Below are 23,747 nucleotides of genomic sequence, written 5' to 3' on the forward strand. Positions count from 1 at the left end.
TCTCCAGTTTCAGCTCAGATTCAACGAACACAGATGAGCCCGTCAGCTGCCTCCGAAAAAAACGACTGTGACCAGTCACTGCTAGAATTAGACAGAAGAAGACATCGGTTGTAGGTTCTGCAGAAACTTTTGTACAGACTGGAGTGGGAGAATCATGACCTTAGACCTAGGTTTATTTCATCGCCAACTCAAAAGGTAAAAAAGTGGTAAAACTAAATTATTCCACAGATAGTTTCAGAAATGCACTGAACTCTGTACATTCTCCTTAAACTATCCGGAGGGGTTGTATTTTAAAAAACGCAAATGTCCGAGTAAGTTACTCTAGTTATTCTCAAAAGATTTTCCAGTCAGCCCCCTGGAACAATGTCCGAAGAATGTTTGAGTGAGGCCACGAGAGGATACAGCAGGAAAACGTCCAGACAATTCACAGGGAGCGAGTGGGCGTGCTGAGGACGTTTCTAACACGCAATGGAAGAAAAAAATTTAATAAAAATAAAGATTCTCAGGATTAAAAAACGTAAGACGCTGAAGATTATGTCCACTTGGAAAGACATCAGGATTCAGGAAAATTTGGCACCGGGATAAATGTGCTGTAAACAAAATATGATTTCCACTGTGGAATTTACACGTCACATCCTCTACCCAGACGCCATTCCTCGCCTGAATGTTCCGGACATTTTCCTGTTGTTGTGAACGTGTCTGACTCAGAGTTCATGTCTGAAAATGGCTACAGACAAGATGCCACCACAAAGGCTTGATTATGGTATCATCGTCAGACCTTGGGAGGAACTAAAAGCTGTAATGCACGGTAAATAAAAACTGAATTTCTTCTCATTCTGATGTAAATAATAATGAAAAAGTATTGATTATGGAACTTGAAAAAGCCTCTGAACAATGTAGTGGACCGGTGTAGAATGTTTTCCCCATTTACTTCCATTACAACAATATAAAAACTACAGTTGGCCTCTTGAAGGCACCAGTCAAATTCACAGGTTTTACAAATCTGTAAAAGTTTGTCTGGCTCTTGAGAAATGTGCTGAGCTCAGTTGCTATAGTCAGATGACAAACACACCAGCACAATGATGCCAGTGACAAACAGAGTCATGGGAAGTTCCATAAATACGAGACGCAAGTCTCCTTTGTCATTTAATACAGGAGCGAGGCGGAGCGTAAATATAAAGTATTGTTCTGAGTACTCACTTATTTGTTTAACTGTGAGCCGGTACCCAATATAAACTGTTCTGTTGGGTCCTGACACAGCTCAGAGTAATGACACAGTACAGACACTAAACAGTGGAGCAGCAAGTCATTTCTATTGTTGAACGTAATATATTAGGTTTTATATTTAACAATTTGGTTTAAATAATAGTTGTCAGCATCAAGAGTGTCACAACAAAATAAGATGAACAATGTTTGGAAGCAAAAAACTCTTTAAGAGCATAGGAATGAAAGATTGGTTGAGAACAGACACAGCAGATCATTTCCAACCATATTTTAGTCTGTTGATCCCTTAAAATGGCTACACATTAAAATATGGGATGTATGTGTATTAGGGGTTAGATGTGCTACCATTACTCTGATGTGGCTGTTACACCCTGAAATGAAAGCTGAATTAAATGGATTTGTTCCTTTTAATTGTGTCCGTGACCCTCAGCACAAAATAGTGAGGTTCCTGCAACCCTCATTAATAACATTAATTACACACACAGCAAAATGTCGGCCGTGATATAAAGGTAGATGGTTTTATTTCATGTGATTATGCTAAACTACAATACACACAAAAAACTTGTCACTATCAAATTCCATCTGTCCTGACGTGATGTCCTGTCAAGCTTTGGTCATCCAGCAACATCATTTAATTTCTCACATGCTACAAAGCTGCTTTAATTCTGTCTCTTAAATTCTGAAACCTGGACATTTTGTCTTCCTCAGCAAACTCAAAATAGACCTGAGGTCAATTTGGCTTCAGCCCTTTTTAAATTACCATCATCTGATTCTGGTTTAGTTATTTTGGCTCCAGTTTACCTCTTCAATTTTGATGCTATAAAGAAAGTTAAGTGAAGTGTAGTTTATTGTAAATACACGGCGGACACCGTAATCAGAAAATGTGAGAAAAGGTTCATTATTACTGAAACCCCAAAACAGTGAAGTGTCAGTGTAGCTCCTTGAAGGAGAGTCCTGCACATTTCCAACTCTTTCTTTTTATTCTGGGACTCTGCTGAAGTAGCTTTTTGTGATTCGCAGTTTTAAAAAAAATTTTTTTTTATCCCAAGCTGCCTGTTATACAACCCCTCAGTTAAGCCTCTAACTGAAACAGGCAATATTAGCTGTGGGCTCCTTTAGGCCCCACTCCCTAAAAACCCACTTTCTTCTGATTGGCTGACTTCCAGAAGCCAGCCGAGGGGCAGAACCCAGCGTTTCTGATCAATGTCTCATCCTCTTAATGGTGTCAGGGTTTTAAAAAGTGAAAACTGTGAAAAGAGAAGTAACATAACTGATTGGAAATAGCAAATTCTCAAATCCATCCACACGTGTTGGGACCTGAATCTGCTCCGGAATATTACAGTCGACAGAACAAACATCCTCCGTGACTAAGTTTACAACAGGACATCTCTGTTCAGTAAATATTACGCCCATTACCGGCAGATTGCATGACGGTTGATTCAGCCTTTCAATTACATATTTATTCTTTTGTCAGTAAACCTGCACCACCTTGTTAATTGTATGCTGCGGTACATTTAAAGAAAAACTACTCGACATGTTTTAGAAAAAGATAACAGCCTAAATTTAATTAACTTTCAGTGATGAGATAAGTGTCTTTTTAACTTGATCATCTTCTCAGAGTGCCGTGTCATGACACTTAACTGTAGATGAACAGCGTGTGTGCGGTCACAGAACTGAACAGGTTCTGCAAGTGCAGAGGATTTTAAAGTGACCGACCTTTTGGTAAAACCATTTGTTCTACCTGCCCTTGCACAAATGGCACAGAACATTGTGTCTCTTCCATTCACCTTTCCACGTCGTCACCATTTGAACTTTCCAGTCATACTTGGTAAAAAAACATCCTTTGGCTTTTGGGGGCTGGTGAATTTTCCATCTCTTTAGGAGCCTGACACTTTTCTGCAGTCTTGCTGGCCTTGGCTGCAGTACTTACACCATCAATTGGTTTGAATTAAAAAAAAACTTGTCTGCTTTAATGTATCTGAGTCGTGCTAGTATCCAGAGTCGTACCTTGTCACATGACTAAACACACAGTCCCATTTGGCCAACAATATTTGCATCCAACAGACAACCATTTATAATTCGAGCAAATGTAAACTCTGCGAGTGTAATCCCGCTCCCTACGATTCACTTGAAAAGTTGATTGTGGACCCCTTCAAGTTTCATCACCAGGTAAAACCCTGCTGTTGATATGGAAGGATTTCAGTGAAGAACTAAATATCAAAATGATCACTTCAACTCTCACCAAACATGCAGATGGAGCTCTTGTGCCTGCACAGTCCTTTGACAACTGCCTCGTGGCAAGCTGGTGTAAGCTGCTGAGTAAAGACTGCAACAAGAGATGCTTATCAAGCTACAGTGGGAGGCAGACGAGAGAGTTTATACAACACCTCAGATTTCCTTCTGAGCATCACGACTGACCGGCGCTGTGTGGCTTCACTCATCTGATCTCCCTTACATTTACACCTCCACATCAGTGACTCAGGTAGAGGAAAATAATAAGTCTGCCAGAGGCAATTCACCCGACGCCTTACATACAGCGCAAATACATGATATAGGTATTCTGTGGAAGCAAAATATATTATATGAACTTAGAGCCCACTTTATTGTTATTGCACCTGGGAGCAGAACTCCACAACAATCTAAACAACAGCCTGTTCAAGGCACAAATGTTAACCTTCATGAATGTAAAGGGTACCAACATGTACGCAGTGGAGGGAGTGACCGAGACAAATTGACATCTGTGTAAAAGGGAGAGTCAGGGTGGTGGCACAGACGCTGGCGTTGTTGTGATACGTGTTACTCCTCCGATTCAGGGAAGCCGGCAATTTGAAGGCAGCGATCTACAATTCACATCATCCATCAGTGTAAAGATGGCATAATGATCTCTGAAAACACATTTTACATATTGCCTTTAACTGTTATGGCTAACGTGTTAATAAACATGCTATCCTGGAGAAATGGAGCAATATTAGCATTCATCAAGAGAGGAGTTTCTGGCAACCTAACAAACTATGCTATGAACCAAATATTCAGTAGTGTTCTTCTCGCTCTGTTGAAGAAGAACGCCATTTCCTTATCCTCGGGTATGAAAGGTACAGACATCGGCAGAACACATTTACAAGTCTGACAACAACCAAGACTTAAATTTAGTTTAGTTTGTCCAACTGGTGTAATTAACCCAAATTAGCTTTGGCAGATAAAGTTTGCCTGACGACAACACATTTCAGCCGGAGCAATCAAGGTTGCAGGCTAAATCTAAGACGCCTAGGCAACCTATGAATATTTGGGTGGCAAAAGACAATGGTATTTTCAAATCAGATATCTATCCCTGCTTTGAACACACTGTCAATATAGGACAAGTCCCTGTTCTGAATGTACAGGGCTGGCACATAATGTACAATAAGTCTCTGTGGTTACTGTGTATGTCTCCATAGATGGTCACTCCTATAGCAGCTCCCTCTGTGTGAGCTATAGGGAGGCACCATGTTGTACAATAAGTCTCAACACTATAACACTCACTTATTGCTCTCCTCCCTTGTGGGAAAAATATAATGGCCACTTGTCACAGTCAAAGATAGCCATCACAACAAAGAGGAGCCTCCAACTGGTTTATTACTTGCAGCTGATAATACCAGCTTCGCAGACATAGGCTCCTATGAAAGGAGTAAAAATGGATGGATGATGGGAGTGTGCATGTGACTTGCAAACTAAATAATGTTGCGGTTAGGAGCTGGCGATGACCTTGATAAGACAAAACCATTAAGCTAGTATCATATAGTAAGAAACAGAGCACTAAAATAAAATAATGTATAGTATATCAGAAATGTGCAAAAAATGTTTAAATTCTCCTTTTTTTCCAGTGGACATTTATATATCAGCATTGCAGGGAATGTATTGATGGAGATGGGGGGGGGGGTGACTTTCTACAGTGAGCCATGATAGCAGGCACACACGGAATGCTGCTGTTTCTTTAAGGCACCGGGATCTCCCCTTGGGAGTAAAGCCTGCAGTGTACTTACAGCAGTGGCTGCACGGTCCTGCCTCCATCACACAGGCGTTTGTCAGTGTGAGAAAGCGCCCAGCTGAACCAAAGACTGAACCACTGTGTGTCGACAAGGCCTACGAACAAAGACCACCTTTCAGTTTCCCACTTCTCTCTTGCTTTTTGCAGCAACATCCACAGCAGTTCAAGACCACTGCCAGAGGACCCCGAGCACTGGCCTGCCACACATCTCTCTCTTGCTCTCTGCGGTCACGCGGTACAGCAGAGTGACACTGGGACTCACCTTTATCCCAGGTGCAGACAGGCTCCACCCAAATTTCCAACTCATCAAGTCGGTACACAAGACACTCAACACATAACGCACCAGCTCAACACTTGTGCTGTGGTATAGAATCAAAAGTCCACAATTCATTACAGATAATTTAAGCAACCAGAGTCAAATTAAGTTACATTTTTTGTATACTGCTGCTTATCAACTCACTGCTACAGCCAAGAACTATTTTGTCATCTGGTCATTTAACCAGTCACAAAGTAATGAGTTTTATTGTGGCCCTTTTTGATTTTAATGACAAGGGGAGTATTTAAAAGAGTCTAGTCTGTAAGTACAGCAACTAATAGTTGTGTTTTTATTATTAATTAATCTGCTGGTTATTTATCTTGCTCAATCTATCAATTATTTAGGCAGTAATATGCTACAAAAAAGTTACAAAAATAGACCAAGTTACAACCCAACAACCGGTGAAATCAAAAGTATCATCTAAGGGCAGAACTGCCAGAATTTGGGCATTTTTGATTTATAAGAAGAAATCAATTCAATCCTAAATGAAAAACATTCTTATTTTCCAGTTTCTAAAATGCTTTTGTCACTTTTTTAAATAATTGAACATTAGACATCTTAAGGTTTTAACTGTGTGCTATTTTAGTGATGCAATGACTACATATCTTATGCATTTTATGTTTTAAGTCAAGTAATTCAGTAAAAGTATTGATTCTCCAGTTGAGGGATGCTTAGATGTGTCACATGTGTCCTCCTGAATTTTCAGTCCGGTATTTTCTGAGTGACCAGGCATCAAATAGGGGTTATTGTTATCAATATCAGAAATAAGATAAGGATTCAATATTGAATGATTTATGATAACATTCTGAAAAGGCAATGCATTATAATAAATAAACACCATCAATTGTATTTTCCTGGCACCTCTCAATACTAACTATTATTTTAGGTTCTATACATCTTAACATTTACGAGTGAAATGACTGACGGACAACGAGGAGTCACAACTCATGTCAAGCACGTCGGTCACAGATGACAGAGCTGTTATTTGTTTTAGTCCAGAAGCAGGAGCTCAATAACAGCCTCTGACAAAACAGATGCCCTCCTAGACAGTCAGTCACATTCACAGAGTTACCCCAGGGAAGTGCGAGACCAGGAACAGAAACATGTGGACAGACAACTGTGCTAAAATCTGGGTTAGCCTGAGAGCTGACAGGAGAGAAGCCCTCTCCACGTGAGGCTCAGCAACACCAGTATATAACACCACTTAAACAATGAAAGTGAAATGTGTCTGGTTCATTGAAAAGAGATAATCGTTGTGAGTGTTAAAAGGAACAAACTTGCGTCATCACTTCACCTCAAAAACAACGAAACATCAATCTCCATCAGATTAGTTTCAAAATGAAATCCTAAATAAACCAGTTTCCTCTCAATCAGGCCCTGCTATTAGCCAGGCCTCGTTAAGCTTGTTTACACCAGTAGCACACTTCCTCCTCTCGCCCTGCATGTTCAGATAAATGCTGGAACCAGTGGGCCACAAGATCTATGGAGCTGTGTTATGGCCCTAATGCCAGATCCAGATATAGCTGGACACCATGGCGATAAAAATACCCAAACAGATGGGAGGGTTCACAGGCAAAGGGGGAGCGGCAGCAAGCACAACTAAAGATTTTGAAAAGAGCAGAACTGCAATTACAGCTGTTTGCTAACCTCTGCCTTCTATGTGGTTAGCAGGGCCTTCAATGGATGCCCGTTGGGAGATAATGACCTCCCTGAGAGATACAAATGTAAGGATAATCATACACAGACCAGTGGAGCTGTGGTGGAGATGACGCCTAGCTTCCATTAGTTTCACTAGGGCCGAGTCCGAGTTAGGCCTTGCTTAGATTAAGTCATTACCAGCGGGGGGCGGGGGCGGCGGGAAATACCTGCCAGTGATTAAAGTGTTACGAGTAGCAACACATTTATAGTAAAGGAAAAGATATGTGGAGAAATGTTTGTGTGCAGAGGAAATGGTTGAGACGTCATCTGCTGCCTCACAATCGGTAAACAAACTGGCCTCAACATTTCATGTGGTTTTCAGTCTAAATGCAACTAAACCAGACGCTGTGGAAAAAAAAGCATTCATGCTGAGACAAACCATAAAAGACATAGTAAATTATTGATTGCTCATAGGGTCTGGTGTGAGCTTATCAGAGGAAGAGATTCCACATGATTTGACATCATCTCTATCGACTAGAGAAAACAGGGAATAGAAAATTCTGTTTTTACAGAGACATTTGTTTCACAGGCAACAATTTTCGCTCAGAGCACAACCTGGAAGTATTAGTCGACTTATTTAGATCCAATTTAAGGAACTAAAAATTCTGCTGTTACTTTGAAATGCATGAATTTCTATGTAAAAACACAGGTCAAGAAAAATTTCAAGATTCAGGCTAATCTGAGCGAACTCTTCTTCCATCTCTTTCATAAGCAAAAGGGGAACATGGTTGACTCATTAACAGTGCATGAGACAGAGCTGTGGGAAAATGTACTTCCTGTGTCTGTGAAACTTAGGTCAAAGAGTTTAAGAGATTCTGCTGCACATAAACATTTATCATGACTTAATAAATGCCATTATAAACATTAGGTGTGTAGGATTCTGCTCATGGGATGTGGGATGGAACAATGATATGGTGCATACATGGAAATCTGGGTTCATAAAACAACCCTGAGGATTCACTTACCAATTTGATGGCCACATATTCATTAGTATAGAGATTTTTTCCCAGCCGCAGCTCGCCAAAGTTCCCACAGCCAATTTTTTTGCCCACACGGAAGTTTGGACCAACCATAAGAACTCCAGAATTGGTCCCAGAACTCCGGCCCCCATGTCCAGTCCTGCTGCCTGCTGTCTTAGACATCTTTTTCCCTTCCTCTGTCTCTCCCTTGCCCCCTCTCTTGTCAAAATCCATAAGCTTGTGATACCCTGGCCTCTCCACGGTTATTCTCCAGCCATGCAAACCATAGAAATCCCAATAACAATGACTGAGAAGGCTTCAGAGAGAGGGAGGAAGATGAATCAGGACAGAGGAAAGGTGTTTGCTGCTAAAATGTGCAATGGTTCACAAGACCATTGAGAAAACAAGCTCAAACTACAGCTGAGGTGTGTCGATCAAGACGTCTCTTTTGCTGAGAGTTCCCTTTTGTCTTCGTGTTCCTCGTTTACTGGAGGGGCTCCTTTCTTGTGCTTGTCTCCAGCACCAGTCTCAGAGTAGCATTTCCCTGCCTGAGGAATAGGCAGGTTATGCTATGCTGTGCCCACAGATGCACATACAATGCTAGTCATAAAAAAGCACTCCAAAACCCAGCTACTGCATCCACAAGGCGATTTGGAAACATCTCCTGGAGTGCCTCATTCCTTCTGGTCAGCCTTTGGTGACACCGTGGTTAGACTCCATGTTGCAGGGCCACAAAAGACGAGGCAACCCAAAGTTGAGAGGGCACAGCGATGAGAGAGACGGGCAACAGATGGATTTGATGTACTGGATATCTGCAAAAGTAAAAACAGACAGAAATCAAACCGTATGTTATGATGCTGGTTTTCATGTAGTTTAGTAGCATGTGGATCATTTGTAACACTTAAGCATGGCAGACCATAATATCTTGCGGCCTGTTTGAAAATTACAAAAATGTTGTGTTTACTAACTGCAAATGAGATTGCCTCTCCAGTGGTTACCGCATTCTACACTCCCACTGTTCAATACTGTGCATGTATTTTCTGTGAAGCAATAAATATGAATCAAAATGTATTAAAAAGGCAAATATATCATTATTGTCCCAATAACACTTTATGGTCATTAGGAGATTAAAACTCTCAGAATTCTTTTTTTTTACTCGAAGATCAAATTATGTCGACTGTGGCTGTTTCTTACTAAAGCTGAAATGAGATCTTGCTCCAGACAAATTCAATAAAGCAATCAATATGAGCATAATCATTTAACAGTGGACCTCAGACATGGAAAAACATATCTCTTTTGCAATTAAAGCTATTTTTGAGGGAGATTTTGTAGATCATAAAGTTGGGTTTTAATATATGAGACATATGCATCTAATATTGTGAGATTCTGGGATAAGTTTCAGGCTTCTTCTTCAGGTGTGTAAATCTGAAGATAAACAGAGAATCTGAACAGTGAATAAACATCTGCACACGGCAGGATTGGAAACAAATACACATATTTACTCACTTGTGTCGGAATGTTTAATGGCGCAAAAAGGTGCTCTGGTAAATAAGTGACAAGAAATCAGGCTACACTATTATAAAAGCTTTGCCAGGCACAGCCGACAACATCCTATTGGCAACGAGTGTAATTTGACCATCTCTGTGCAGCTTTCTGAAAACAATCACATGCAGATGTCTCTCCGCCCGCCCTCCTAACTCCCCCATGCCCATGAGCTAAGATGTTGGTGGTGCTGAAGAGTGCAGGTAATGCAGGCACGAGCAATGAGCAGCTACTTTTTCCTATGGAAAGGCACTTACACGGATCAATGGCTGCTGTAATGCCTCATCTCATCGTAACATTTTCATCATCGGGAAGCATTTTATTGGACGGATTTGCATACAGTCCAGTCAACTGCTAGCTCAGCTGTATACGACAGACCAAGAAAATACTGTAATCACAACAGGATTAAAATGATCAGTCAGAGGTCTGCTGCTGATGAGTGAGCATTATTTTTATGCCATTTAATATTTATCAAAATCATTTCGGAGGTATGATGCCGTTGTGATTTCAATCCGTCTCAAGTTTATTCCACAAATAATGGATGAGATAACATTTCCTCGAGGAGGCAAAATTTTGTTGGGTGTGCGAGCAAATAAACAACGATACAGCCCACAGAGATCCGCTGAGAATAAAACCTCTGTAATCTGACTACTGCGCTCGGCACGCCTGAAGAAAAGAGCACATGTATGACCAGGGCGTGCAGTCAATCATTGCACTGTCATGTCTTCCTCATACCATGGAAATACTGCATGACATCATAAAGAGACCAACCTAAAACCAATTCCAGTTAAGGGAATTGAAAATACAATGGCAATGTTAGAATATTTGACAATTCTGATCTGGCGCCAATTGAGATCTGGTGAAGATAAAAGGTGAAAGTAGAATCCAAATAAGATCAGAGTATAATGTTAAAACCCTAATAACTTACTGGCAGTGTTGGCAAAGCTAACCACTCATTTCAGGAAGTTGTATTTTGTTTTTTCACATCAGCTGTTTGGTATATCAGCCAAGCTACTTACACACACACACACAAACAAACACAACACAACACTTTGAGTGAGTATCTATACTATGAGGAAGTGGAAAGGTGGCTTTTATGAACCCAGAAACAAAAGCACTGTGAACAATATCTCCTGAAAAGTACGTTTCCAGTCAGACATCGACAGCCTTTGCTACAACTACCCCTCAACCCAGCTAGCTAGCACCAAACACGACGCGAGACGAGGTCCAACGTTGACATATGAACACAACAACAAATTTTAAAAAAGACTCCACGTGAGATCGGACATTAGCTCTCGGGGACAGATTCCCAGATATCCCTCGTACGTGATGCTAAATATCTGCCTTCTTGATCTTGGGCTAAAGATAGCTGCTAGCTACCTGGCTAGTGGCTGGCAGCTGTCATTAGGCGTCACTGATCGGTGGATTCCAAAGTACCGGATTTCTCCCCGTGGCGGCACAAAGTTTGTTTTTCTGATACGAGGTGAGAAATAGATACAGGAAAAATCGTACAAACCGGTCCGGTCGATACGCGTGTGGGAGAAAACGTAGCGGTAACGTTACTACCCCAGCTGGTTCGGCGGACAAGGCCAAATGTTCTCCGGCTATATCCTCGCGTTAGTTCGCTAGCTCCCGGCCGCCTGGTGTCGTTCGATCGCAGCCCCGTTCGCGTTCTATCCAACTCACCTCTTGTGGTTTCAATACACGTAGCGAGGCAGGGAATGGATCCAGAGGAGAGGTGTACCCTCCTGCTTACAGCTAGGTCGGCATGTCGCACAGCTAACCGGGGCTAGCTCCCTACCAAACACAGCGCCCCCCCCCCTCGGCCCCAGCAGCGCCTGATTAAAAACCAATGAAACGTTTACCAGTGTGTTGACAACACCATCAAGATAACTATTGCTGAACCAGTGTCAATACAGGAGTGGGTCGGGACACAGCAGGAAGTATTCATTGATTGACATCACCTCTGCTAGCTGCTTAGTTAGTAAATGCTTAATAACAACGTCCCCGGCGACGCTGTTATTATTAAAGCTACCAGCTGCGGTGACAATTATAATAAATGGTTTATTGGTTTTACCTGAAAGTGTCGCTTGTAATTTTTCAGATTCCGGCTATGTTCGTTTCTCTGACCGCCGCCGGGCAACTCCTTAATCCCGAACAACCGACTGCTCGCCAGCGGCAGCCGGGGGGGGGGGGGGGGGATCTCTTACCGCTTAGCACGGTGGCTAGCCACTTAGCGAGCTAGCACACGAAACACCGAGGAGGGCGCCCGTGTACATGGCGTCTGTAACAATCAGCAACGGACGACCGAATGTCCGTCCCCCCCAAAGCAAAGCGAGTTACCTTGAGACGTCCGCTATCGAGACGCAGTCACGGTGCTTGTGGAGATTCTCTCTCATTTCGCGTCTCTCGTCCTCAACTTGCTATGATTTTCGCTGTTGTCTCTTTAAGCGCAGCGGGGCTCGGCGTCACTGGCGCTACGCTGGGAAACCGACGCAACTGGTTTTGGTGAATCGGTCCCAGCATCGGGCGGGCGGCGCGTCTGCGCCAGACTGATCGATGGGTTTGATCAGAGCTGAACTTTTTACCCCCCCACACACACACACGTGAGGTTAAGATGGCATGAAGACAGACACACACACACACAAACACACAACCTGGGTTTGACCAAGATGTTTATCTGCTTTAGTTTGACAATTCAACAACAAATACTGATTTGAAATTATATCAAATATAAAAATGATGGAGTTTTAAACAACAGCTGGATTATTATCATGGCTTCATATATATGTTTTTGCCATTTAAAAACCTGATGGGATATTTGTTTTATTGTTCATATTTTCCAGCTAAAGACTTCACCCATACAAGTATTTACACTGTATATTGACATAGGCTCCTATTCACACTGAATAATCCTGTTTATCCCTGTACTATAGTTCTATCTATTTCATTTATCCTGTTTATCTATTTATATAATTCTAATCTATTTTCATTCATCTACTTTTTCTGATCATGTTCCATTGTTTTACCGTCATTGCTTTTTCAACACTGTTAAGAAAAGTGATAAAGGAATGACATGTATTACTTTATAATATAAATAATTTGACAATATCTCAACTGGCTAATTTACAGAACATCAACTGGCAGGATATTGATAATCACTTTATTGTTTAAGTCCTGTTTTGAGGTGGGTTTAAGACTGAGTCGGACCAAACAAGTGGTGATGTGGTTGAAATCAATGTCATGATATTTAAATTTGTCAAAGATCCGTATGTATTATAATGTGGCAAGTGCCTGCAAAGTCACACATAAAGTAATCAATCTATCTTAAGTGATAGTATGTTATGATCATATAATTGCAATAGAAGTCCAGTCTCAATCAATGCATGTTTTATTATATAGTTTACATCTTTTTCTTGAGTGAGATCATCTTCTTCTATAAATATTGTAAATGTATACTTTATGTACTATTATATATACATTTTGTAAAGACACCCTTTATTATATTAATGTGTATTTTTGTTATCGTTCCATCTACTAATACTCAAGTACTTTATTTTTTATTCTTAAATTACTCTTTTTAATGGAGCTTTCACATGATTGTATAACTGGTTTGACAATGAATTTATTCAATATTCAATCCAAAAACACCCTCATATTCTTAGGTCTCTTAAAAAGAGTGTATTTTAAGTAGGAGAAACATATCCTCACAAAATCAAAGAAAAAGAAAACAACAGAAAATTCTACAACAAATAATTTTATTACACATTTTGTATTTTACAGTGCTTTGTTACAACTAGGGGCTTTTCTCATTATTACTTTTGAGCTTCTTGGTGTTGTAGCCAGCTGAATAATGCTGAAGGAGACAGGAATATCTTTAGAAGTGGTGCTGACACGGCTTATTGTCTGTGATGGAATAAACAACGGCAGCAAACTCCACAGGCCAACTTCAACCAAAGTGTACATGTTGTTTAAAGCAGAACCCGGATTGGACTTTGGCTGCTAAAATCATGTCAGAGAATATGTAGACTGTAGCTTTTACTTTGCTTTAGACAGACAGGCATTCAATGAAAAAAATCTAAATAAGAAATCATAGTCTCTGCACTGTCTGTGGTCAGGTTTACATGAACAAGGCAGAAGGGGGCTTCTCCATCTTGTCTCCCACACTGGATTTCTTCAGGTGTCCCACGAGAAGAGAAAACATCTGGTTGTATACGTCCACATCAGTTACAGCCCCAGGTGAGGGTGAGGTATAGCTTTTCTGGAACAAGCAGTCTGAAGGGACAGGCTACAGTTTTTAGTTAACGATGACGGGGGCAACCCCAGGGCCGAGCTGTGCTGTTGTATGATGGGCCAGAACACCGGGGGGAGGGCGAGGTCGGCGGACAGCACTCCAACAAGCGGCTGGTGAGGTGGGAGGCCGTAGTGCTCCCCCGTCATGAAAGGGAACAGTGGAGGGGAGTGTAGTCGGAGGGGGCACCGTGAGATATCAGTGTCTGAAGGGGTGAGAGGAGGGTGAACATCCCGGACACGTGGAGGAGGACGAGGAGGAGGAGGAGGAGGGCTGTGGCTGTCAGTGCATGATGTGATGACTTCCTGTTTGTCATCAGGCCTCGCTTCCTCCTGACCAGCCTTCCTGCGGTGTGGGGTCTCCTCCAGACCGTTGTTGTCCCTGGAGAGCGACGAGCACTTCTGATCTTTACGAAACTTGGCCCTCCTGTTCTTGAACCACACCTGGAGGAGAGAGAGGAAACCACCACGGTAAGTTCAATTTATTTCAATTTTCATTACTTCACTGAGATTTATTCTTTAAAACAACCTGGAAAACAAACTTAAAGATTCAATTAAAGATAATATGTGTGTATAAAAACATTCAGAGGAAAAAACCTGATCAAAATGAATGACATGAAAATAAATAACATAACACAACGTCAGAAGGCAGCAGAAAATAACAAGATTATTAGTCAGATTTTTACGATCACTTAACTATTAGTAGAAATTCAATCATTTGACTGACAGAGAAAGAAGACACACACACACAAATAAGTGAGAAAAGGACAATGAAAATTAAATTGTAAAAATTAATAAAAGTCAAAGAAAAACCACTAAGATATTTAAAAACAGGAATAAAAATCTATTCAAGTTTCTGTTTAGTTTAAGTCTATTATGAACTGTACATTTTCTTGTATATAAATGGTAAAGTGCTTAATCAAAATGGTGCAGGTCTTCAAAATAACTGTACTTATACACATGTAGATATATATATATATATTTGCTGTATTGTATTATATCTTAATAATGCAGTAACCATTATTCATATTATCCACTTTCTTCACCCCATTGAAAATCCATATCAGTATCAGAAGGTAGCTGCAGCTTTCTTCATGCTTTCCAGCTAAATGTTCCCCATTAACAAACAGCCACAGTGCTGCAGTCTTGGTGTCAGGTGAACAGTCAGGTGCTGCCGGGTGGAGTTTGCTCTCTCACCTGAATACGAGCCTCGGGCAGGTTGATGCAAACAGCCAGCCTCTCTCTCATGCCCACGTCTGGGTACTGTGTCTGTTGGAAGGCTTTCTCCAGAGCCTGCAGCTGGGACACGCTGAACGCTGTGCGGCTGCGACGCTGCTTCTGCTGGTTCCCATAGCGAGCCTCCAGAATCAGCTCTGATGGGACAGAGAGAGGAAAATAACCATCACACTATGAGTCAGCAGATTGTCGGAGGTTGACAAGGAGCAGCCTGTGTAATTAGTCAGGAGCAAACATGTCAGGTCAATTGTTATAAAGTATTTGTATTACAACATTTTACCAGAGCGAGGCCCAATGGGTCACATAACTCCTTCTAAAAGCTGAAATGAGACTTAAAAGCTGAATAAAACCTGTATTGTTAATTCATTATGTGGGTTCAGTTAAATAATTCTCTGCATTTTCAAATTGATGTGACCATTCCATCATTTTCTTTACAAATTCAACAATGTATTTTTTACTTAAATTCTGATCATTTAATCTATTTTGACTATTTATAGATAGATAAATGTTTCATTTGTAAATTAGTTTATTTTAATTGGTAAAATTATAATTTTTTGTGACTTTGCTCCACTCAGTTTTCACACATTTTACTTTCCAGCTTTTTTATTTATTTACCTTTTTTTGTCTGACACAATCTTTACATATGTACATTATTCTATCTATTAATAAAAGTTATGTCGCATGAATGACAGTTATATGAAAGTCGCCAGAGGCAAGAACCCACAAATTTGTACTAGTTTTTATTATAGGTTATAAAAGTCCTATTCAACCATTATTTCGCCCTTTTATGAAGTAGAGGAAAAAGTATGAAAGTGTCCTTCACCTAAGGGAGAGTTGCGATAGCGTGCTGAATGGTGAATATAATATTATAAGTTAAAGTCGTGCACTTAAAAAGTTTTTTAAGTATCATAATCAAAAGTACTCAGGCAGAAAAATATCTATAAGTGCTAAACAATGACACATTATATAATCTGATTATTATGACGGAGGGATTCATGTGTATGTAACACTTTACTGTTGTAGTTGGTCGAGGTGGATTTAGTTTCAACTGTTAAATTTACCGTTTATCAATAAAGATGCTATTTTAAAAGCCTCTCACAAGTTCAATTGGCATCTTAAAAATACCTCAAATCTCAAGACGCCTACAATGGGCTATTTCAGAGTAGATTAACTTTATCTTTAGTTAGTTAGCTGAGTTCCTTCCTCTGGCAGCTTAACACCCCATAACCCCATAACCCCATCACTACTCATGTGACCCTCACATGTGACCTCAAAACCCTCAACCCCCCACTTCGAAAGCTACTTAGATTATTTAAAACAAAAGAAAATCGCATTGCTTGTTGAATTATATACTTTAAAAATGATGGAGTGGCTAAAACTTTTAGATTCCACATGAGCCGGAGCCCGGGGACCCACCTGCCAGCCGCTCAGCCACAGACAGGGTGTGCACCGTGGGCCCTGCTGCAGAGTAAACGTGGTACTGCTCCGCCATCTGCTGGTGCAGGTCGAACAACATGGAGCTGGCCCCGTGGAGAGGAAACACTCCACCGCTGGATGTCCCGCAGAAATTCAAGGAGTTCATGGTGAATCTAAGGAAACAGAGAGGGAAAGGTGCCATTTTAAATCCATAGATATGAAGGAGACATTGAGGCTCGTTTCCTTTTCAAAGCAAAGGTCTGTGTCATTTGCATCAAATTCTTTTTAAATGGCTTCACTTGTCAGCAAATGTGGTGAAATAAATGAATGAAAATGTTCTGATTTATTCATTTCGTAAAACTGATAGGTGAGAAATAATAACTGAGAGAATTAACGATCACAGGAACCAACATCAGGTCACAATTGACCATTTCCTCTATTTGTATCCCTTTATTTAGTTTTTGTTTCTTTACTGACCAATAAAAACTTATTGTGGCATAAAAATAAAAAGACACAAAAGAAGTTGGTTGTTTTAAAAACTCTACTAATTCATTTGAGGTGTGATTCCTTTATAGTAAAGTTTACTTATATATAATTGAATTCACTGGAAAGTAAAAAATAATCTTATCCCAGTGAGCTAAGGTCCCAATGAGCATTTGCTGTGTTTATAAAAACTCAAATGAAACCACGTTGACTTTCATATTAATCATTTAAAAACATGTGAATGTAAGAGCAGGAAAAAACAAAACCAATGCATTGGGTCATTCCGTCTATTTATACCCCTCCAGTTAGTTGTTGAATTAATTGGGGATTGAAATACTAAATACAAAATTAAAGGTTTTAATTTAAATTCACACCTTACACCAAGCTTTATAACTCTTTTCCATCCAACAGCCATTAAAAACAGCATATTACAACCATTGACGTGCACCAACAGAACTCGCCCCTCACTCACAGATGAAAACATTTCTGATATCACAGTTTTTTAGTCCTTGTCTGTTTTACCTGAGCTCCAGAGGCTGAGGTCCTGGTGCGTCTTTACGCACAGAGGTCCAGCACTGGTCCGGGGTCTGGTCTCAGTTTGGGCCTTAAATCCTCACACAGCAGCGCCTCTTTGTCGAGCCACACATCTCATTCCCCCGAAACCATTCTCACCCACGACTCTTTAAGAAGCATTTACCCAGGCTCCCCTCAGCCATTAGCCAATAGAAAGAAAGGTATTAGCCGGGATTAGGTGGGATGAGGGAAGAGAGGGGGGCTGCGAGGGGCTCAAGTTTTTGAAACTATTGAACTTGAGAGATTTATGCCAAGGATCCCCCCTATAAGCGAGCATTTCATTCCCCCCGTTAAAACAATTAAAACAATGTGGTCGGCTAATCTCCGAGGCAGCACAGATTAAAATAACAGCCTTTGATTGTCCTCTCCCTCTCGGCCCTCTTTCTCCCATACACAGGGGGGTTTTCTCCGAGGGTTTGTTTTGCTAACAGGCGCCATATTTTGCCCATAAACTGTCACCGTGTGAAGTTAATCTGAAGCCTGCTCAATGAGGACAAGGTCTTAAGACGCAGCCCAGCGAAATTAGAAATGTTTCTCAGGAAGAGAAAACCTTTAATAGAACATCAGAGGAGAAGTTCTCTCAATTTGTCTTTTCACAGCACTTCCATCTCCACAAGGTGCAGTTTTATTATACAACATTTAATAAAAACATTGCACTTATAGGGGACAGATTCTTCTGAATACTTGGACCACTGCGTTATTAGTAGTAGTAGTAGTTGTTGTTGTATTTTCTCCCTGACGATCTGGTTAGTCTTCTCTCAACTAACTCAACTAATAAAACTACAATTAAGACATTTATTAATTTATCATTAAATTATTCAGCTGAAAAACACAAATCTGTCCCAAACACGCCAGGTTCCATCCTTAGATGATCAGTTCTTCAAAAAACCCTTTTACGGGAAAAGAGAGAGAAACATCCAGATATTACAATTGCAAAATTTATGACATAAAAACATAAAACAATGTTTAAAAAAGTCTACGATGCTAATTCCTTTGATGAAGGTGAATAATTATTAGTTTCAAGGTGTCTTTCCTTTATAGTGGAGTTAACTTAAAATGTAATTGCATTTACTAATATGTGAAAATAAACTTATCCCAGTTAACAAGGGTCACGATGAGCATGTTATAACAACTCAAATAAGACTTTGCTTTCATACATATACATTTTTAATGTTTCTAATGTGTTTGTAAGAACTTCTGGGACCAAATAAAAGCTTCAACTACTACAGTGATGAAGAAAATCTGTCTCAACAAATGAATATGGAGAAAACTCACATGAAACCACACCGTCCATCATATTCATCCATTTTTAATGTTTGTAATGGAAAATTCATTCGGTATAAAAATGCTTTGCAGTCAGTGCAGGACAAGTTGTTCATTGTGGAGCTGTTTCCCTGTGTTCAGTTTCAAGGCCGACTCTCATCCAACAGACCTGCTCATTAAGAAGCTACAGGTACATTCCTGCACCGGAATCAGCTGCATATAAGGAACCTGTCTATTTTTTCTTTAAATCTATATGTGAGACGTCCCCACTGCTGTGTACCTTGAGGGTGTATAGACCAATAACCACGGTTCACTTCTTCCTCTCACACTCGCACACAATAAACAGCTCAGAGTCCCAAAATATGTGAAAATGTTTGTGCTCCTTCTTCCCCTGGCTTTTTTCTTTTCCGCCTCCTTTCGCTGTTCTTGGCTGTCAAGCTATATTAGTGTCCGATAGAAATAAGTCATTTAGAAGAGCCTCTGTCGGCCAGCCCCTCAGCCCCACTAAAAGCTCCAGGATTAGGTCCCAGAGGCCTTTGTCTCCGCAGCCCGCAGGATTAGGGGAGATTTACTGCGAAGAGAGAAAAAAAGTAGTTATTTCATGGCACTTTCATGATGAAACCTGGCCAAAGCTGTGTTGGCTGGGGGGATTAGAGGCACACAAAGAGTGTGGTTGTGTGTGACCCTCCCCATCCCCGGAGCCGCTGCCACCGACTCACTCACTGCACGGCCCCCCCTCCGGATCCTTTCCCCTTCTGCAGGCCAGCAGGGCCCGGGCCGGGTTCACCTACTATACCCGTCAAGACGAGCAGGGTTCAATCTTTAATTAGCTCCTCACTTCTCACTCATCCAAAAGTTGTTGCCGATGGGCTTTCATCCTCAAAGGCCCCCACAGCAACTCTAAACAACACTGGCATCATATTCCCGTAGTCTTCAACGGTTTCAGCGGTTTTAAGAAACAGGCCTGGGCGCTTTAGGTCTAATCACCAGGATATACTCTAAGTATGTTGCATTAAAGGAGTGAGGTGCAGGGGTAAATGAGAGGATACTGGGTTTTAGTCCCTCCTGTAGTGTTTCAAACTGCTTGAAAGGACTTATCCTGGTCTTAGAGGATCCACTTACACATGCATGGATTAAAGGGAATAAAAGACAAAAAGCTGAGCCACATCACCGACGACCGCCGAACAGGTGAAACTCGCACAGGTTTAGTGGCTGTTGTCACAGAGTGGAGGGAATTAAGCAAACGTCCCTGCAGCGTGAACAGTCAGAACATCCAGTGTTTATACTGCACCGTGTCAAATCACATGAAATTATTAAAGTTCACACTCATTTTATAAATGCCGAGGCAAACAATGAGGAAAAACTGCTTGTTTCAATCTTTAAACATCAGGTCATTGGAACATTTTGGAAGCTCTTGGATCCTACAGAATAATAAATGATACGACCCTCTATAATTTTGCTGCTATCACATTGGCGGAGTAGTTATTTTGTGGTTTTAGGGTAAAGGTTTGGATCCTGGTGACTGAAAAAATAACATTCACTCAAAAATAATGAGTAAAAAGCTCCAGAACTAGAATAGATTCAGTGTGTGATCACAAAAAACAATGAAAAACAGCCAACTTGTACAACTTAGAGACCGAAATCAGAGAAACATATTTTGTTTAAAAAAATTGTTGCTGGACAAATAATATTTTAATCATTTAATCCTCTCTCTCTCTCTCTGAGTGTGTTCATTCTACATGTTAAAAGACAGACGTATTGATGGAAACTGATTCTTTTGAGATGAATGAGGACGGAGGGGGACTCACTTTCTTTCTATTTTTCTCTTTTTGTTCTTAAGTCCTTTTTGTTAATGTCCCCTGTTTAACAGATGTTTTATAAAGCAGCACTCCCTTATGTTCAGGCTTTCTTTAATTACTTATCAATAGTAGAAATTTGTATTGACAAGGGCCTGTCAGGAGGGGACCTTTGTAGTTGTCAGTTATCTCAAAGGAAAGGCCCCCTCAGACACCAAGTGGATCGATCGGCACGCATTACACAACCGAGAGGCCTTTTCGGGGGCCTCGATGTGAGTCCGGGAGCATGTGGGGGCCGGAGCAGTGAGAGCGGGTGGAGAAGCTAAAGACTTCTTCATCAATAGGGCCCGGCTGGCCTTTGACCTGAGGGGGACAGGCTGAGCGGGCGGCAGGTCAGCCGGTCTTCTTAAGCCCCTCTGAGTGCCAGGATCACGCTGTGAGGCCTGACACTGGCTGTGACACACTCAGGGCTTAGAGTGACATTGACCCGGCTGCAAACACAACAAGTACACACACAAATCTCAAACATACACACACACTGAGTCGGCTTTGCTTCACAGTGTGTGTGTAGGTTGAGTGAGAATGTAATTTCACGACTGCTAGAGGCCGAGGTTTTGAAGTGAAGAAACCGAACCATTAGTGGGAATTTAATGATCTAGAATGAAGATCATGTGAGACGTGCATCGGACTATAATCATCCCCCCCCTTTATACGACCCAGAGATTTATTAGCTTCCAATTAGATTCTTATGATCTGCTGCACGGCCCTTGGGAGCAGAGCAATAAGCAGCTCCGCCCGCAGATCAATTTGAGGTACTGAGCAAAGATCAGACGCTTAGTTGGACGAAAGTGCCATAGATTAAAGACAGGGAGAGAGAGAGAGAGAGAAAGAGAGAGAGGGCCAGGCAGCTGTGGGTATCCGCGGGGGTCAGGGGTACCCACTGCGGGCCAGACCGGGGTGCAGGGTTTAACTCAGGCCACAGAGAGAAAGCAGAGCCCGGGTGTTTTAAAGCCTGGTGATAATACGAACTGTGTAAACAATGATTTTCTTCCACTTCCAAGCAGGTTTAAGTTTCAGAAAACACAGAAAAGTCAGGATATGAAGAAGTGATTTTGCATCAGACTGAGAAAGCGTCATCCCGTCAATGTGTATTTGTGCACAGGTTTAAGATTCTAAAGATCTAACATCCTCGATTCTCTCCATCCGATGATGCCCACTCTTGTTTACCTGTATCTTTTCACTGATCCATTTATATTATTCACTGTAAATAAAGATGGACGACATGTGTCTCCACTCCCAATATCCATAAGTGAAGCCAAAACATCCCGGATACTAACGCCGCCATCTTGAACATTTGAAGTTCGAGTCTGAGCTGTAGCGATCGGGGGATGGAGCTGTCAACCAACCACAAGTCAGTCCCAGCTGTCAATCATGGTGTTTCGCCCCATTTTAATAGCATCAAAGTAATTTAAAAAACTTACCAGACAAAACAACAACACTAGAAAAAACATCGGTGTGATGAGAACTACATAAAATATTCGAGAAAAATGTATTTAATGTGTACTTTGACTTTTTAGCTTTGTCCCTTCTGCTAACATGGAGGAGGCTTGATTTATGACCTATGCTGCAACCAGCCACCAGGGGTAGCGATCAAGAATGAAGTGTTAAGTCTACTTTTTGGCACTGATCTTTATGTTTATGTCACCATTACCGAGATATTTAGACGCGACAAACCAACAAACTTTTCCCGAACAACATTAGACCTGAAACTCTGCTTTGCTTTTGCTTATATGGTGAAGGAAAACGATAACTTTTAAGTTTTTGGACAGTTTGTCAGAAAAAAGTAAATTCAAAGTGAAAGTAAAAGTAAAAGTAAGAAAATCTGTAGTACCATGAGCTGCAGGTTCAGGATCAGGGCTGCAACTAATGATTATTGAAAGATCTATTGATTTAGTTCTCAGTCAATCGATTGGTCTAAAGAAAAGTTTTGTTTTCAAGGTGACGTCTTCAGATGTCTTGATAAACAACACGCTCAGTTGATAATCAAACACTTTCTCTGAAGAGCTCCTGATTGATAAACGGCTTCAGGTCTGTTTGGGATGAGCCCAGTTAAAGTGTTTCTTTGCTGAGGCTCTCACAGGAGATAATGCAGCTCTCCATCTCCCAGCGTGGGGTCAGTGTGGAGGCCCCCGGCCCGCAGCTTCCCCCTCGTGACCCCCACCAGTCAAAGGTGATCACTGGGGACAGAGAAAGAGAGGCACTGATCGAATTTGATAATGAAGACGATCTCTAAGCTGCTTTGCTCCAAAATGTTCAAAATCTCTGCAACACTCGATAAACACTAGGAAGCCCCCCTCCCTGTCAGTGGAACATTGTGTAGGTATTGATCCCGGCTAACTGGCTCTTTTAATACCTGGGGTCTGCGGCCCGGCCTCGGGAAATGCATCCTGACATGTGACGGGACGAGCTTAATAGGCAAACACATCGAAGAAAGGATGGGCCTCTCGGTTTAGCATTTCTCTCCCATTTTTTCCCAATTTACACATCTGCTGAAGAAAGGAGAATTACGGCCGCTGCACCTGCTGTTAAAGAGACATATAGACGGCAAGAGGCCCGGCACTGTACCGAGAAAAAGCTGTCACACTGTCAAAAACTATTTGTGCAGCAGAGGTGGGAGAAGTGTGCCGAGCTTACTTTTACTGGAGGAAGGGTCGAAATTCAAATGTGGGAAAATACTAAAGAAATGACAAGATTATTCTAGTAAAGGTAAATAATCATCATCAGTAAAATGTACTTTGAGTATCAGAAGGTAAAGTATTTGTGACGCAGACTAACATTCACGGATGTTTGTTGTTATAATGGACTTATAAGTAGCTTATAGTAGTTTTAACTACTGGAATTAAGTGTGAACTTTAACTTCATATACA

General features: G+C 41.2%; 2 protein-coding genes and 1 long non-coding RNA gene across 14 annotated transcripts in view; 1 reads left to right on the forward strand and 2 right to left on the reverse strand.

The window, feature by feature from the left end:
• The window catches only part of csnk1g2b (casein kinase 1, gamma 2b), a 36,069-nt gene extending 23,819 nt beyond the window's left edge, over nt 1-12,250 (reverse strand). For 2 of the 11 annotated variants that reach the window (XM_034582472.1, XM_034582467.1), the window contains exons 1-2: nt 12,107-12,250; nt 8,228-9,033 (exon numbers count right to left, since the gene is read on the reverse strand). In XM_034582472.1, coding sequence (XP_034438363.1) covers nt 8,228-8,455 — 228 coding nt within the window. In that variant the 5' untranslated portion in view covers nt 8,456-9,033; nt 12,107-12,250. Of the gene's footprint in view, nt 1-8,227; nt 9,034-11,279; nt 11,416-11,449; nt 11,602-11,628; nt 11,671-11,840 lie in introns of those variants that run through there. The other 9 variants (XM_034582477.1, XM_034582474.1, XM_034582473.1 and 6 more) reach the window with 8 other exon arrangements.
• Nucleotides 11,150-15,283, forward strand: LOC117759937. Of its 2 annotated transcripts, none has more exons than XR_004613589.1 (3): nt 11,150-11,246; nt 14,374-14,524; nt 15,159-15,283. It is a non-coding gene; the product is annotated as an uncharacterized LOC117759937 (long non-coding RNA). The 2 variants fall into 2 exon arrangements; XR_004613590.1 differs by lacking the exon at nt 11,150-11,246 and adding an exon at nt 12,372-12,424.
• On the reverse strand, nt 13,554-18,050 carry zgc:101100 (uncharacterized protein LOC445169 homolog). Its single transcript, XM_034582479.1, has 4 exons — nt 17,711-18,050; nt 16,706-16,878; nt 15,251-15,426; nt 13,554-14,497 (listed from the first exon to the last, which is right to left on the reverse strand). Exons 2-4 carry the CDS (start codon nt 16,869-16,871, stop codon nt 13,991-13,993), a joined length of 849 nt encoding a protein of 282 aa, XP_034438370.1. The 5' UTR covers nt 16,872-16,878; nt 17,711-18,050; the 3' UTR covers nt 13,554-13,990.
• Nucleotides 18,051-23,747: the final 5,697 nt, after the last annotated feature.

This window comes from Hippoglossus hippoglossus, chromosome 4 (assembly GCF_009819705.1).
Source record: "Hippoglossus hippoglossus isolate fHipHip1 chromosome 4, fHipHip1.pri, whole genome shotgun sequence".
Lineage (NCBI taxonomy): Eukaryota > Metazoa > Chordata > Actinopteri > Pleuronectiformes > Pleuronectidae > Hippoglossus > Hippoglossus hippoglossus.

Excerpts from the sequence above, each read along its gene's own strand:
- zgc:101100 (XM_034582479.1), bottom strand. The coding sequence starts at position 16,871 with ATGAACTCCTTGAATTTCTGCGGGACATCCAGCGGTGGAGTGTTTCCT. Across the intron at positions 15,427-16,705 it reads TGTGGCTGAGCGGCTGGCAG|AGCTGATTCTGGAGGCTCGC; the intron begins GTGGGTCCCCGG and ends CTGTCCCATCAG. Across the intron at positions 14,498-15,250 it reads TGCCCGAGGCTCGTATTCAG|GTGTGGTTCAAGAACAGGAG; the intron begins GTGAGAGAGCAA and ends TCTCTCCTCCAG.